At 34.5% G+C, this 17500-nt stretch overlaps 1 protein-coding gene across 5 annotated transcripts in view; it reads right to left on the reverse strand.

Annotated features, from left to right (window-relative positions):
* Positions 1–1590: 1590 nt before the first annotated feature.
* The window catches only part of LOC144962740 (gamma-glutamyl hydrolase-like), a 38007-nt gene continuing 22097 nt past the window's right edge, over positions 1591–17500 (reverse strand). For all 5 annotated transcript variants that reach the window (XM_078895952.1, XM_078895953.1, XM_078895954.1 and 2 more), the window contains exons 4-7: positions 15454–15560; positions 14639–14732; positions 11637–11774; positions 1591–10193 (exon numbers count right to left, since the gene is read on the reverse strand). In XM_078895952.1, the coding sequence (XP_078752078.1) occupies positions 10066–10193; positions 11637–11774; positions 14639–14732; positions 15454–15560 (467 nt within the window). In that variant the 3' untranslated portion in view covers positions 1591–10065. The remainder of the gene's footprint in view (positions 10194–11636; positions 11775–14638; positions 14733–15453; positions 15561–17500) is intronic.

Below are 17500 nucleotides of genomic sequence, written 5' to 3' on the forward strand. Positions count from 1 at the left end.
AAAACATGGTATACCGAAATAATCACACCGTTCTCTTTGGACAGGTGAGTTAGGCATGAATCAGATGTGACATTCAGGCAATGCAGGTGGTGGAATTAGGAACGATAGAGCTAGTTTAGTACGGGAGGACAATTTTCAAGAGAGGAGAGGGGAAAAAGAAGGGGAAAGGGGAAGAGGATGAGGTGGAGGAGCATGACAACAGCAGCTTCTAATCGTGCTCACACTACTATGTTATGACGATCGACCCAATCAGCACATTCCATACCGCACTTGTGCATCGTCGCGAACCCATCTGTAAGCTTCGTCACAACACACCGTTCAACTAGATGCTCTGCGGTTTCGAGCTCATTACCACAACGGGTATGTGTTGGACAGGTTGAAAGTTCCCACTGATGCAGTGAGCGTGTTGTTAAGCAGGTTCTCGACTGAAGCCGATTGGCTGTAACCCAATGTCTCCTCTTGCTGGTGGAAAAGCCTGGTAACTTCTCCCACAGTTTCGAGGCGTCTAGGACCAGCCCCCATCGGTTTAATGGAACTTGTTCCAAGAAATTGTAAAAGCAGCTCAGAAGTGATATGGGTCTGTAACTATTGGCCTCCTTTGCTGGTTTCCTTTGGCTTCAGGATGGCAACTATCTTAGAGTGCTTCCACATTTGTGGGAGCTTTCATTTTGCAAGGTTTGTAGATGTTGTGCAAATACAGCCCAACTACTTCCACAGAAATTCTATTCACCCTGTTGCTGTCCATTGCACTCTCAATGGCCCTTACCTTCGAAGACTCTTTCGCATAAACACTAACCCCTCCTTTGAGCCTCGAAGTGTCCTCTCGCTGGACCACGTTATAGCCTGGGCTCTAGAATTGAGAAGATTGCGCGCCTGAATAAAGATGGGAATCCTGTAATAGGAGGATATCAACGCTCTGGACGGCCAGTAGCTTTGACAAAAGCTCATTTTTTGCCTTCCTCTGGCTCTCAATATCGAGGACAGTATGTACATCAGCTCACTATCCCTAATATTGATATCACATTTTCCAGTTGACAGTGTGTTGGGACGTTCGCTTATTTATCGACCATGCCGGCGACCCTGGCAACACAAATGCAGTAGTATTTGGCTAGGCGGCCGACCGCTTCGCCGTTGATGAATGTTTCCTGGGCAAAAAATCATTAGAACATTGTAATGTGAACCCGGGATGGCCAAGGCCATTCGGGCACTGGGCTGGATCTCCATTAGTCACATATCAGGGTGGGCCGTTCAGAGGGCCCGCTGTAGGCTCAACAATTGGAATGATCTCGCGGCGATTAATTGGAATTACTCCTTTTTCCCCCGGTATGCCTCAAGCTCCCCCACCAACGACAAGTTAGGAGATCCATGAGGGAGAGAAGGACAGCAAACCAACAGTCGCAAAATTTGAAGAACAATCAAACCATTATAATTAATTTTCCAACTGAATGGGCGAGCAACTGTCGAACTAGTTCACAGAAAAAAACCGCATCTCCAGACAAAATGTTGACATACACAGGACAAATAAAATACAGCATGCTGTATAAAAAACGAAAAAAAAACCCCAAAAAGACAATCTAAAAATACTGAAAATATTAAAAATATATATTTTATTTCGAAGACAAATCATGTTAATTACAAATAAATTGATTATAAATAAGAATATGGTAAATAACTGGATTAAAAATTATGATCCTAAAATAGTTTTTAAAAATCCTGTGGACAAATGTGAGTATTTCACTCCATTGAAATGAAAAGTAAATGGTAAATACATTTTAATTCATTGTTAAAACAACAATGTTCCCCTTTTACTTATACACGACAATCCAAAGGAAGAAGTTGGTGCTTAAATTTGATTGCTTGATATTGAAGGAAAAATAACGATAAGTAATGAAATGTAAGCTTCAATTTATTGAACGAAGATAGATAATGTGGACGTTTCAGGTTTCCCCTTTATCAACAAAACACGATGAATGAAACATGTAGTAATAATAATAATAGTAATAATAATAATAATAATAATAATAATAATAATAATAATAATAATAATAATAATAATAATAATAATAATAATAATAATAATAATAAACTTTATCCATCCTTTTCAGAAATTGCACAACAGACGTGGCCAAGAAAAGGGATGGATTAAAGTATTGAAATTAAAAATACACAAAAATCAGCATTTAATAACCTATAACTACCTCAAAATAAATTAAATAAGAATGCATCCATTACATACAATAAAGTGAATATTATATATATGTAGGTTTTATAGAATAAACATAAATTTGGTTATTGATTTAAGAGTATATTTAGTTTTACAATCTAAAATATTTCACTGCAGATGCTTGGAAAATAAAAATGGTGAAGAAATAAATCAGTTAATGAGTAGGTATACATAATCTTTACGCTAAAATTATCCATAAGAGTGTAAATCATATCTACAGCTAAGAACAAAAGTGAAATAAATAGTGCAATAGAGGTTCATAATTCTTGCTTATTGATTAATCTGATGCGTGTCGGCAGAAAGGAACGTTTATATTTTTCGCTTTTGGTTTTGATGGAGAGAACCCTGTCACTTATAATAATAATAATAATAATAATAATAATAATAATAATAATAATAATAATAATAATAATAATAATAATAGTAATTGATAATAATTATAATAATAATAACAATACAATACAACTAATTTTAGCCTTAGATTCCATAGACAGATAAAAAGTTTATAAATTCAAACCAGTTACAGTTACACAAGTTTTTCTAATGAGGCGAATAAGATTTATTGCACTGCTTGAAAACTATCATAAAAAATATGTTATGTTGAATGTTAAATAATGTTTAATATATCACAATGTTTTTTCTTAACCAACTTAAAAACTATTTCCGTAGCAGAAGGAAAAAAACAAACTACAAGCACTAAAAAAGATACTTTTGCTCCATAACGATGGGCAACAACTGGAAAATTAGAATTGAATATATATTTAGAGAAAAAAGAAATTTTGAAGGTAAACAAATTATAGATCACAAGTACAAAATCTTGCAAAGACCACGAATTCAGAGTTGCGAACCAGATCGCAGACTGAATACTGGAAAGTGTTTGAAAATTGTCATATCACATGATGGAAATCTCTTCTCTCAGTATCTTCCCGAAAGACCAACCTTTTCTTTTAAAACCTTGTAGGATTTTGTGAACATTAAGTAAGATGCTATTTTTTTCTCTTCAAATTAAAGAGATGAGCACAAATAATTAATATGTTTGAATAAAATAGGCGTTCATAATTAATGCACAAATAAAAATCATCTATGTCCATAAAATGCAATAGGCAAAAATGGATGTAAAAATATATAACATTTCTTACTGCTGCCATCTTGAAAAGTCAGCTTGCTGTAATGAACAAAATACTTCACACTTTCTAGATATGCTATTGCATCCTTCCTTTTCGCGTTTCCTAACTGTGTTATCTACACATGTTTCTTCTTTGTTTTATTTTTTTTCTGACTTTACAAAAATTAAGATAATTAATTTGATAAAAAAAGTTAAGAATTAAAAATACCATTATAACTGTTACTGAAACTAAAAGAAAATTTTTTGGCCCAAATTATTTTAAGATACAAATAAAGGATTAAGAATTATAGCTTTAAGACAGTAAATCATCCATCATAAAAAATGAAGCGATAAAAAAAAATAATAATAAAAGGTGAGTTTATAGGCTTCTTCAAATGCATACATTCCACATAAAGAAGAAAAAAAAACAAGGTTAAAAATATAGAGTATATATTTATACCATCAAAAACATTATCAACATTAATAACAACACAATAACAAAGTAGCAGCATCAGAAAGATGGCTGTAAAATCAAAATAAGTACAAGAAAATAGATTAAGAATAAAATTATTTAATAATAGACACATTTATCAATAATTTTCGATGCATAATTAAGTCCCTTTTCAGAGTTTTCTGTTTTGATTGTTTTATGGATTTTGCAGAGCTAGTACTACTTTCAGGTCATTGCAACGCCAATTAAAAGAAGGATGAAAGAGTAGTCAAACGATTTAGAACTAGTTATAAAGCACTAAAGAAAAACATTAGACTAAAAGAGGTTCGTTTAACAGAGAACAGAAATAGATCTAAGAGAAATATATCTTTAGAGTTATTCTGAAACCATATAAAAGTCAAACACTGATACTGCTACATGATCTTCACCAAAAGGGATACACTTTATATCAAAAATGTAAGAGTAACATAAGATGTAATGGAGAGATAATTTACAAATACACACACTCACACACACACACACACACACACACATATACATGCAGTTATATATATATATATATTATATAATATGGCAAGTTGGATTTTGTAGTAACACTGAGGCTCCTAAACCATGAGACCAATTGTCACCAAATTTTACATGGTGTTTACAGTTTATACGAAGATGGTTTATGTCTATCATGAGATTACTTAGACATCATGATGATTTTATTGAAAAATCTAATTTGTTTCGCCAAATCGCATCGGAAACAGACGCCATCATTTTGAGCATGTGGGTTGTGTGTCAACCTTCCGGTTAGTGAGTATGACAATGAGGTAAGAGTACTTGCATTGAATTGATACTAGGTAGAGGTTCCTCTCATCATTTTGAAAACAAAAAATTTCTTAAAATTGTGTCAAAATAAAAAGCTCATTGAGATCTTCTTTGAAGTCTATTAATCTGTTGTTTATTAAGACAATAGAAATTGAGATTGAGTTCAAATTTTTTTCAACTTGAATAATTAATTTTGAGTTGATTGACTTAACATCACATTCATTGAACGGACACCTTTCATTGAATGGACAGCTAAGCTTGTATATATATTTAAGGGTCCAGGAAAGACTGAATGATCTCATTCCAGAATAAAGCCACAAAGGCAAATAGGAAGGACAAATGATAAAGGTATGGAAAGATAGCAAGCTTGTGAACTGAAGAAAAATCCACCAGGCAGGACAACCAACATGGGATCTCTGTCTTTGTGATCAACTGAATGCCAAGTCAAGTGAAATAACACATGAGAAAGGAAAAAATAATATCAACTCCATATCATAAGATTACATGAAATAACGTTGACTAGACAATGGACCATCAATGGACCATTGTCAGGCGAAAACGTATGTTGTAATATTCGCAATTGCAAAGGTCTTGAAACAAGAATTGTTGTAAAACAATGATGGAACCTATGTCATCTTACATTTTTCATTAAAATTGCCTTTTTTAATTGATAAAGGTCCAACTGTTTATAATTTTTTAAAAATACAGTAGAATTACTTTAAACCGAAATTTTGGGGACCTTCTAAACCATTTCGGTTTAAAGACATTTTGGTTTAAAGCAAGTTCCTGTTTTGCAACGTTTTTCAATGGTAGTAACTTTTTAAGGAATTTGCTCATTTAATGGTATCATGGGTTTCCCGTTAAATGGAGTTGTTGAATTAATGCCGTCTTCGTAACCATTATTTTTTTTATTTTTTTTTGTGGGTTTTAATAATATTTTTGGGGGTTTTCGTTTTCAATTCAAAATTGTTGAAAGAGTTGAGTTCGGGATGCCGTGTTTTTTACATATCTCTGTCTTGATCAACATTTTTTTCATCGACTTCACATAGTATTTTAATTTTAAACTCCAACGTGTAAGCACAGTGCTTTCTTTTAGACATCTTTTAGTAAAATGCAAAGCTAAAATAAGATCGAAAGTTCTTGTGCGATAATTGATAATGAATGACGCGCAGCTACTCAGAGGTGAAGTGAAATGGAAATGAAAAGGCGTGTCAATGCTAAGCTGTCTACTACTACTAGGCATCTCTCTTTTGAAAAGCCATTAGGTTCAAAGGCCTAATTTCATAGACCCCCCCCCCCCTCACACACAAACAAAGTGGAAATGAAATGGCATGTCAATGGTAAGTTGTCTAACCCCCCCCCCCCTCCTTCCTTATTCTCGTGTTTAAAATCCAGTCAGTTCCGAAGCATCAACACACGAGCGAGAACATCTCGCTTGCGTGATTCTACACCCCAACTCCTCCTCTTTCCTCATTTTTCGCCTGCCAGTCACCCGCTGTCTTCCTTTTCCAGTCTGTGCGATTGTGGTGTTGGCCGAGCCCAAGTGCAGTGTTTGCCTACACCCCACCCATCACCCTCATCTTATACTTACGCTCTTTGTTTAATATCGCCGGGCATTATTACGTGTGGCCACCTTCCCCAATGTTTGAGGAAAAATTGAGAGAGAATAAAGGAAGGTGGTCTCAAATTGTTTTGGTTTAAAGAAAGTCCTTCTTAGAAGTATTTCGGTTCATCGTAAGAATTAGTACAAAGATAATGAAGAAACTAGTACAATTTATTAAATTCTTTGCGGTTTAAGGTATTTTTCGGTTTAGCTTCTTTCGGTTTAAAGTGATTTTACTGTATTTAAAAAATAAACGACAATCATAAATTTACAAGGGCCCCTGTGTCAGAAACTGAAGATTTTAGGAAGAGGAAACAACATTAAGAATACTGCTTGAGTAAATATATCCACCACCATGAATTAAATAAATAAAAAAATTTATGTCATTTTAAAAATAAAAAGTATATATATTTTAAAAATACATTTGGCAAGAGAAAATCAACACCAGATTGGAGATGATGTTCACATAAATCATAGAAGTCCAATGTCCACAGTGATGATTTTCATATAAATCATATAAGTCCAATGTCCACCACAGTGATGATTTTCACATAAATCATAGAAGTCCAATGTCCACAGTGATGATTTTCACATAAATCATATGTCCAATGTCCACAGTGATGATTTTCATATAAATCATATAAGTCCAATGTCCACAGTGATGATTTTCACATAAATCATATGTCCAATGTCCACAGTGATGATTTTCATATAAATCATATAAGTCCAATGTCCACCACAGTGATGATTTTCACATAAATCATAGAAGTCCAATGTCCACAGTGATGATTTTCACATAAATCATATGTCCAATGTCCACAGTGATGCTTTCCACATAAATCATAAAAGTCCAATGTCGTTTGTTTGTTTATTTTTAAGGGTTTTACGGCGCTTGCAACACATTTAGGTCATATCAGCGCCAGTAAAAAGGAAGAAAATTGGATAGTAGAAAGTTCTAGAATTACAAGTAAAGCAACCAAGAGAAAGTAAGACAAATGGGAACTGGGAGCACATAGGGATCAGATGTAGATTCCAAGAGCATACCACCAATGTACTAAGTCTGAGATCACCTATAAGTCTCATCCGGACACAAGCATAAAATCCAACAAAGAGGAACACACTCAAATGCCTATATTATACATTAAAAATAACAAATATAATAATACATAACAGAGAGTTGATTTACAAGGAAAAAACATATCATCTCTCAAAACTAATGAAACATTTGACTGTTTCCCTCCCAGCCAGAGCAAGGACAAAACCAAGTAATCTCATTCCAAGACAAAGACAGAAAGCATGTTGGAAAACAGACATAGGGGGATAGAAGACACAGTATGTACCTCCCTGCCCACTATGGTAGTCCAATGTCCACAGTGATGATTTTCACATAAATCATAGAAGTCCAATGTCCACAGTGATGATTTTCTCATAAATCATAGAAGTCCAATGTCCATATAAATAACAATAGGAAACGGAATTTAAATGCTTAAAAAGCATCAAAGCAAACAAACAAGTTTTCAACTTATTATATCAAATGATAATTAATTGTACATAATATATAAGGCACAGCTAGATTATTGACGAATACCAAACCAACCATAATACAAAGGTTGTGTTTTATGTTCAACATATCTTTAAGCATATAACTCAAAAGAAGAAAAAAAAAAGACTTTAGTTTTCATTCAAGAAAAAAAAGTGAGCTTTGGTTCCAATTATGCTATCAGCATATCCATTATTTTCAAAATCTAGAATAATAACAACTTACATGAGCTGCTGATCTTTACTTGACCAACACAAAAAATATGACAATAACAATAGTAGAGTTATAATGAGCATACCTTAGTTTTTTAGTTGTTAAGGGTCTTACGGCACTTGCAACACATTTAGGTCATATCAGCGCCAAAAGGAAGAAAATTGGATAGTAAAAAGATTCTAGAATTACAATTAAAAGGACTTGAGGAAAAAGTAAGTCAAAGAGGAATTGGTTCAAATAGGGAACAGATGTAGCTTCCAAGAGCACAACATCAATGTATTTAGTTTGAGATCACTTAAAAGTCTCACCCAGACACCAGCACAAAACCCCAGAAATAGGAATACTCTCAAATGTTTACATTATACGTTCAAAATAACAATACATAACAGAGAGATGATTTACAAAGAAAAAAATATCTCCCAAAATAATAACTATGCATTTGAATGATTCCCTCCCAGCCAAGCACTATAGCCAGGACCAAGGCAAAACTCAGTAATCTCATTCCAAGACAAAGACAGAAAGCAATTTGGAAAACAGATATAAGGGGATAGAAGATACAGTAAGTGCCTCCCTGCCCACTATGGGAGAATAAGCATACCTCATAAGCCTTTGCAATGCTTACATTTCACCACGGCCAATGAGATCTGCTGAAGAGTCTCTTTTGACTGTACCCAGAGCTAGACTTTCCATAGGTAAAAGGGCTTTCTCTGTTGGTGGCCCTTGTCTATGGAATGCACTAATCCTCTGAGGTTAAAGAATTCTCCCAGGCTGATTATTGCAAAAAAAACACTTAAAGACGGAGCTTTATGCAGAAACCATCTTATATACCTTATGTACATAATTACATACTGAGGCTTTTGCAAAACGGGACAGTTATGGAAATAGTATGGGAGGTGAAATCCATTTTTTTTTAGTGTTTTACATATGATTATTGTCATCTGTTTTTATTTAAGATTGTATGATATAATATGTGTGTGCATGTGTTTGTGTGTGTGTGTGTGTATTTGTTTGTTTGTAATTCGTAGAACATTACAATTGTAAAGCGCCTCTCAGCACCTCGGTGGAAGTTTAGGGTTATTCAAAAGAATTATTATCATTATCAAAAGTAAATGAAGAATAACTTTGATTGTAATTACACTATGACAAAGAATGTTGTATTGTTTCAATAGTTGATTTATGACCATACAAATTTTTCTCAATCTTATCATCAATAGGTAAAAGAAAGACATTTTGCAAGTTGACACAACAAAGTCAACTTGGTCAAAGTAATACAGATTTGAAATTGTATGATACAATGTCATCAAATATTAGCAGTAGCCAGGCAGTAACGAAGTACAATAAATTCTAAATTTAAAGGTACCTTTAAAGGTGATGGGTTATGGTATGTGCTATTATGCCAGGCAATGGAGATCGTCCAATTCGACAATTAATTTCTGGCACTGCACTACAACAACACCTACTAATATCAGCACCCACCCATCTAATCCTACATACTTTGAAGTGATACTAAGCTGCTGGAAGCTTTGGACTGTAAAAAGTAATAAACAAAAATGAATATAACAGCTTCAAAATAACAAACACTGAATATTTCTGGCTAACGTTTCTTAGCTAAAAACAAAAAAAAACATAAATACATTACTATAAAAAACCAGATCGACAACAGAAATATTTAGTATGTACTCTCTGTAGAAGAAAAATCTTGGAAATCCAAGAGAGGATGTACCGAATATTTCTGTTGTCAATCTGTTGTTTCTTTTTAGTTATGTTTTTATTGTTTTTTGTTGTTGGCTGAAGAAGGGGTTTGAGCCCGAAACGTTCCGTGTTTGGTACTTTCTTCTTTTTTGAAGCAGTTATAATCACTTCTATTTATTACTTTTTACATATTTTGGCAACTCTAATGTTGGCATGATAATGAAAGTCACATTGAATGTTGTAATCAATGGTAATCCTTGCAGTAACTGGTTTAAACATTTCCTGTGATCGATTTCTGTTTATTTTTAAATGTCCAGTCACCAGACATTCCAAGTCCTTACACACACACACACACACACACACATACACAAATGCACACACACACACACACACATACACAAATGCACACACATGCGTACAGATATTAACTTTTGGTGACGTTGTAGTAAAAATTTTCCCTGTAATGCTTTGGAAAGAATAATCTTTTGTCATTTTCAATCACAGTTTTTGACATCTCCTCATCTGAGGGAAAATGATGGAAGTTCTTGCGGGCTGGAAGAGAGACAAAGTGTAAATGTGAAAATTAAAATAGAAAAAATATCATAAAATTTCATTAAACAAGAATGACATTATTTGTTATATCTTCGCTCCTCCCTCCTTGCTCTTTTGCTTCCTCTCTCAATCTCCCATTTTTTTCTTGAAGAGAAATAATCCCATTTATTTCTTTTAAATTTGTAAATACAATGCCAGCACTAAAGCACATTCGCTACACAGAGACAGAGTGAGGAACGGGGAAAAATACTTGTATGAGTGTCTGATGCTCTTTTAATTCTACCGGGTGGGGGGGGGGGGGGGGGGGGGGGGAAAGAGAAGAACAACAAAATCCGTTAACAGTGGAACTTGAAGACAATGAGGATATCAGGGCTGAGGGTAAGATTTAATTATAACCTATGTCGTGTTAAAGACAAGGAGCTGTTAAAACAACAAAAACAACAACAACAACAATCAAACAGGTATCTATATTCTCCATGTTTAATTTGGTTTCAAATTCAACCCGAGCTCTTTGAATGTAAAATTTGATCAATATAGGTTTTTTTTTGTTTTTTTTTTTAAACTATAACTGTGGAAAATATTAACTTTGGCTCATCTTTTATCACTTAGAGGAAATGTCAATTACAAGTTCCCCATAACAAATGATTTCTAAAATTAGCAATGAGCAAAAATTTTCAAAGCAATAAAAAAATGAATATCTTGATTTTAATAAAGTCTTTACGATGCACAGGTAGTCTTTCATCACTGCTATAATGTGAATGAAATGAGTAGTTTGTTTTTGTTTGTTTTTAAGAGTTGTAAGGCGCTTGTAATACATTTAGGTCATTTCAGCGTCAGTAAAAAGGAAGAAAATGGGATGGTAGAAAGTTCTAAAATTACAATTTAAGCACTAAAGAAAATGTAAGACAAAGAGAATTAGTTCAAAAAGGAAAACGATGTAGACTCCAAGAGCACACCATCAGTGTACTTAGTTTGAGATAACCCAATTGTCCCATCCTGACACAAGCACAGGACCCCACTAAGAGGAACATACTCAAATGTTTACAAGTCATATATGTATGTAAAGATAAAAAAAAATCATCCCCCAAAACTCTAACTATACATTTGACTGTTTCTTCCCAGCCATGATATCAGGTCAGGGGCAGGACAAAACCAAGTAATCTCATTCCAAGACAAAGATAAAAAGTACGTTGGAAAACAGATATAGAGGGATAAAAGACACAGTAAGTGCCTCCTTGCCCTCTATGGGAAGTCAGGAACGAAATGAGTAGTTTGTACAAAGAAAATGGAAATTCCATATATCAAAACTATACCCAGAATAAACCATATGTCAACGCATAATATTATATTTAAGGTCAAACTTGGTTAAGCTGCATCATGGCAAAATCCTTACCTTTGCTTTGCAATAAAAAGTTACTAGTCGATAGATATATGTTTTCTTACCTTCATTGACAAAAAAGTTGCCAAAGTACTGGCTGACCCTTATTGCATGAGAAGTGTGTAACACATTTTGATCCAGACGCCTGTCAAATAAATTCTTCTCAGGGTGCCACTGGACAGCATAAAATGGGTACTTGTATGCTGGTTTGTTTTTTTCAAGGGATTTAGGGATCGGATAATGCATAAAGATATCATAAATATATGAAATAGTTTAATCTACAACACAGTTTAAAATTGAAAGTTTTTGAAATACATATTACAGTGGTCATCGTCTAAATGCATGTTGGTTGGGAAGTGGGAAAATCGGGCATGATTCACAATTTCACAATGATCATGGCATTCCACAATATCAAATTTCCATTTCAAATAGTATAAATTGTCTGCTGGGCGTCTTTTTTTTTCCGTCACAGGTACCTACCAATTTGCATCTCCTGTGATTGGGGTTAATGTGTTTTAAAGGCCATACCTAAGGTCGTAACACAAGGGCTGGAGCTTTTCGATCATTGTTACCTGCTGGGACTATGCTCATATCACTTGACTGTGTTACAGGACAATATTTTGTATAGCTTGGCACCAACATTTATAAAGTGGTGTGGTCAGATCAAGAATGGAGACTTTGCAATATATATACATGTTCACACGCTAACACACACACACACACACACATAGACACACACTGTTATGTCCTGGCACTGGTTGCTAGGACACAACCCGAACAACCTGGAGTTGACCAAAGCCTCCTTGGATAGCTAGTTTATATGAACTCCTTGACCACTCAATCAGGGAGTTCGAACCATCGCTACAAAAAGTGATACATGAGGAGGGAGAGAGAGAGAGAGTTCTGATAGTGTTCTTGACGGAACACGATACCGCGTACAGTAGTTGTGTTTTATTTTATTTCATTATTTATACGTGCCATGGTGTTCTTTATTTGTGGGTGGAATGTGACAGACAAGCAGAATGGACGGATAAGTAGAGTTGTGTCATTTCCATTTGTGTTGTATATGTAAAACTAGTTTCTGTAATAAATGTCTCATTATCATTAATATTGATTTCCTTTCCTTTATTATTATAATTTTACTATAATAGTCATTATGTGAAGCACAGCCTTCTTCTTCCTTCTCCCTTTCTCTACCCAGGTTAGTCGCAGTGCATTGGTCTGATCTGGAAGGAAACATCAACGAGTTTCCTCTATCTACTATCATTCTTCTAGTCCTCCTCCATCTTTTCCTTATCTTGATGTTTTTGGCTATATATTTGCTCTAACACTCTCTTGGTTACAAGCCGAAATGACACAACAGACATACAAACACATGCATACAATCTCATAATGGGGAGCATTCCGAATGCTCAGATGGTAGAGCACCTACTTCACAAACACATGGGGTGGAATCGATTGGTGAAGTTGAGCTTTTTTTGTTCTGAACCCCCTGTTCACCCAGCAGTGATTTAGTTGCTAAGGTATGTTAGAACTGAGAACTACTTTGTTATAGATTATCGTCCTTTACAAAGGGCAGCAAGCAATTGCTATTGTCTGTATAACTATAACGCTATAGAAACCAGGATAAATTCCATCTCCACTGGCCTTAAAGCTCTAAAGGACCACTTAACTTCACACTCACAGAAAGCGTGTGCGCGTGCGCGCGCGCGCGCGTGTGTGTGTGTGTGTGTGTGTAATGATTTCTTTATGAAAATTGAACTTTGAACCGATAACTTTCACACTGATACGTCATTCAGTGAGAACGTTGTAAAGCACTTTGAGCATATTTAGTGGATATTGCGCTATATAAAAAAAAAGCTCAAGTTCAACTTCACGATTGAGGCTCAACACAAGATTCTTCTGTAATTTTGAAAGACATCAGGGCATACATAGCCTCGTGGTCCTGTCTATGGGCTGTGAGAAAAGAAGGTCGTTGTTGAATGATATCAAAGAGCAATGTGACCAAAGGTGGCAGATGGTTGTGTAACATCAAAAGTCCCATGAACTAGGCTACTATATGGTGGGTATATGTGATTTGAGTGGGAGGAGCCTACTTGACTTACTTTGCTGATGACCTACCACAATTAAAATTGCCCTCTTTTCAGCAACCAATTCGAAATGGACAGTTGTAAATTGCTGATTGGCCACTACATGGAGAGATGGCAGAAGCGAGTGAGGGTGGAGATAATATGACATGAATTGATAGTAATTTGTGGCTGTGTTATTAGACGCCAAATAAGACTCTTGCAGTCATGTGATGAATCAAATCTTTCGGTCATTAATGGTAAATTAAAATTCTTTCTTTCTCTCTTTATTAATTAATTTAGTTTTCCAAACTTTTTCTGAGCAACATTTAGGCAAATTCCATTTCGAAAAATTGTACATTTGGGTTATTCCGTTTTACCAAATTAGTGGGTACTTAGGTGAAACAAACACTGAGCCAGGTAGTATTTAGGCGATCACCACTGTATATTAATTATTCTGAAATATTTAGGTGAATAGATGATAGGTTGATTTTTAAAGTGCAAGTGGATGAGGATTGTGTGTTTCGCTTACGATCATGACATGTTTTTTGTTAATGTATGATTTTTACTGCATAGGATACAAAAGATTTTTACTGAAGGTAAAGCTATTAATTGGTTGGCACCTTTGTAAATTTGACTCAAATGCCATAATATAACGTGTGAGGTTTATATCAGAATTTAAATAAAGGCATGATGACATTATCATGATCATATAGGTTGTCTTTTTGGCTTAATAAATGCATTTTTACCCTTTTTTACAGGAATTGTACTGTACATTTAATGGCAAGAATCAATCATAAAAACCTGGAATAATAAATTGGAATTGATATTTTCCGTTCTGATGTATCCCCTGATTGCTTTTGAAAACATAAATAAGCTTCAATGTCGTGGACGCTGATGCCCTATTAAAATTACCTACCTAACTTAACATAGTTTGTTCAATTCAAATAAATTTAGTAAATTTCAGTCAGGTAGGATCATTTGAGAGGGGAAAATCTTACCTTCCATTGTTGACACAAATTCTTTTCCTTGCCTTCCTTTGTTGACGGACAAGACACGATAGAAAGAGTTCAAAGATGTCTGCCTCATATATGTCTGAGTGAAAAAATATATTTCAAGCTATAAGTAATCAGCATTCATGGTAATTGAATTTATAAACAGTAGTGACACTTTGCATTCAACGATGTCAACAATGAGCACACTCAGATTCAATAAGATAACACAACAAAAAAAAGGCAATGCCTGAGTAAAGTGGCAAGTCATAATTTAAAAAAAACCCCGGAATATTACAACTCATTTGTTGCAGGCACCGGATGAGTAGTGACAGTAATATCCTGTTATTGCTAGGTGAGATTGTTGAATGGTGTAAGGCAAAATAGTGAGTGTGTGGGTGGTGGAGGGGAAGGGGGGAGGGGTAATGATAGATTATCGTATTGCAAAGTCTTTTTTAAAAAAATATCATGTAATTGTGGCAACAGCCGATGTGAATGTTGTTGTGCAGACCTGCCTACTTGAAAATTTTAAAATTCGTAATTTTTAGGTGATAAAAATTGAAGTCATTTACTATAGGTACTTTAAAAATCAACAATTTACCATAACAAGGATTAATTAATACTTTAAAAGTTATTAGTGCAAACCATTGTCCACGAAAAAGATTTAAACTCTACAAGCATCCGTACTTGCTACATAATTTGACACAGCTTTATTAATTTTTGTTCGATCTTTTTGCAATTCAAATGACAGTTCTTCACTTTATTTCTTGATGATATTTTTGTATTGGAATATTAAAATAATGATGCCATATCATATTTCTTACATCTGAGGTCAGGCTAAAATGGTGAAAGTTAGCTGTGACCTTCTCTGTGGTTAGATATTTTATTATTTCAACAGGGGCAGCACCCAACATCTTGCTTTCATTGTAGGCTGTGGAAAGATATAAAAGTAACGAATCAATTTTCGATAAGTGGGAATGGATTTATCACCGATGTGATTTCTAATGCCTCATCTTTTAAGATCCCATCACCTCTAAAAAAAACAGTTAAAAAAACCCCCAAAACATCAAAAACAAACAACATGGAATAACATTACACCTGTTACTAAGTCTGTCCCTGAAAGAACAATGTGAAAGGGAGCTTTAAAAGCTCTTCAATCATGAGAAAAAAATCTGTGACATTGACAGGATTTCAACACATGACCTGATCTGAGGATGAATTTTCTTACCATGAAACCGTCAACTCACCTGGTTTGTGAGTTCAAAATTATATTCTTTTAGATAACACTGCATACCTAGCAGCTCGTTAAAGGCTTGTAGGCCCAAAGTGGTGTAATGTAGAAAGTAAAAGAAGTCCTTATTACAGTTAAAGCTGCTTAATTGGAACAATGTCCTTATGCAGAAATCATTCCAATTAAGCTGCTTTCCAATTAACCGATTTCTCTTGGATGGCTTTCAAACTTGAAACAATCTATCAAGACTGCACACATAAAGTTGTAATTGTAGTAAATATAACAAATTATGTGATAAAAAGCTTTCAGATGCTTGTCTTAAGTTTAGCCTCCATTCTTAATAGTATTCAACAATATGGGAGTTGCTATTATAACAGGTGTGAAAAGAATGATAACCACACATTTATACAGAACTGTCATTACACTCTTAGAAATTCAATGTAAAGCATAGAAACTTGTTCAACCATAATATAAAAAAAGAAGCCACACAATTTCATCCGATGCGTAACGCTCATCCAAGCAGGCACCTATTTGCCACTTTGTATCACAATCTGTGCTCTTATTGATCATTTGTTGATTTCCAAGCGCAAATACAGTGGAACCTCCCGATAACGACATGCCACGGGACCGAGTTTTTATGTCGTTATCCGGAGGTGTTGTTATTTAGAGGTTTCCAAGATGGCGGACAAAGTGGGCGTGGTAAGGCCAGCGGAACCAGTTTTTATTAACATTGACAAAACAAACAGAACATTGCACCGTCTTGAGCAACAACAACAACAACAACAACAACAACAACAACAACAACAACAACAACAACAACAACAACCTGCACGTAGTGATCATACCAGTTTAAAAATTGGATTACTAAATGTTAGATCGTGTCGTAATAAAACTCAAGACATAATCGACATTATTGAAGATCATAAAATTAATATTTTTGTCATCTTGGAAACATGGCTTAATCATTCATATGATGATCCAATTATGAAAGCAATTACACCCGAAGGCTTTTGTATTAAATCATTTCCACGCATTGGGAGGAAAGGAGGTGGTATTGCAATTATTTACAACTTGTCACTCTTTGACAAGATATCATTTCACCATGATAATTTTAGAAGTTTTGAATACGCTGGATTTGCCATTCATGAAAATAATTTTAAAAAGTCGTTTCACTGTGTCTACCGCCCACCACCAAGCCAACAAAACAAAATATCAACAATTGATTTTTTATCTGAGTTCGGAGAATTTATGTCAATGCAATCCATTAACAAAAAGCATAATATTTTTATGGGTGATTTTAACATTGATTATTTCGGAAACAAAAATGAATCGAAAGTATTTCGGGAGATTATTGACACAAACAACTATATTCAACTTGTAAGCGGTCCTACAAACAACCATGGCCACACAATAGATCATGTCATTACAGACATTGAACATTCTCTCTCTTCATCTGTCTCAAATATTGATAAATTAATCTCTGACCATCATTTAATTGTGTTTTGCGTTTTATTTCCAATGAAGCACGAAGTAAAAAAGATGATAACATCTCGTAATTTGAAGAATATAAACATGAACATTTTTAAACAAGACCTTGACCATAACGTTAAAAATAAACATGATGCGAATGGTCTCCACGA

This window comes from Berghia stephanieae, chromosome 1 (genome assembly GCF_034508935.2).
Source record: "Berghia stephanieae isolate SIO BIC M18660-M18661 chromosome 1, UCSD_Bste_1.3, whole genome shotgun sequence".
In the NCBI taxonomy this organism is placed as follows: Eukaryota; Metazoa; Mollusca; class Gastropoda; order Nudibranchia; family Aeolidiidae; genus Berghia; species Berghia stephanieae.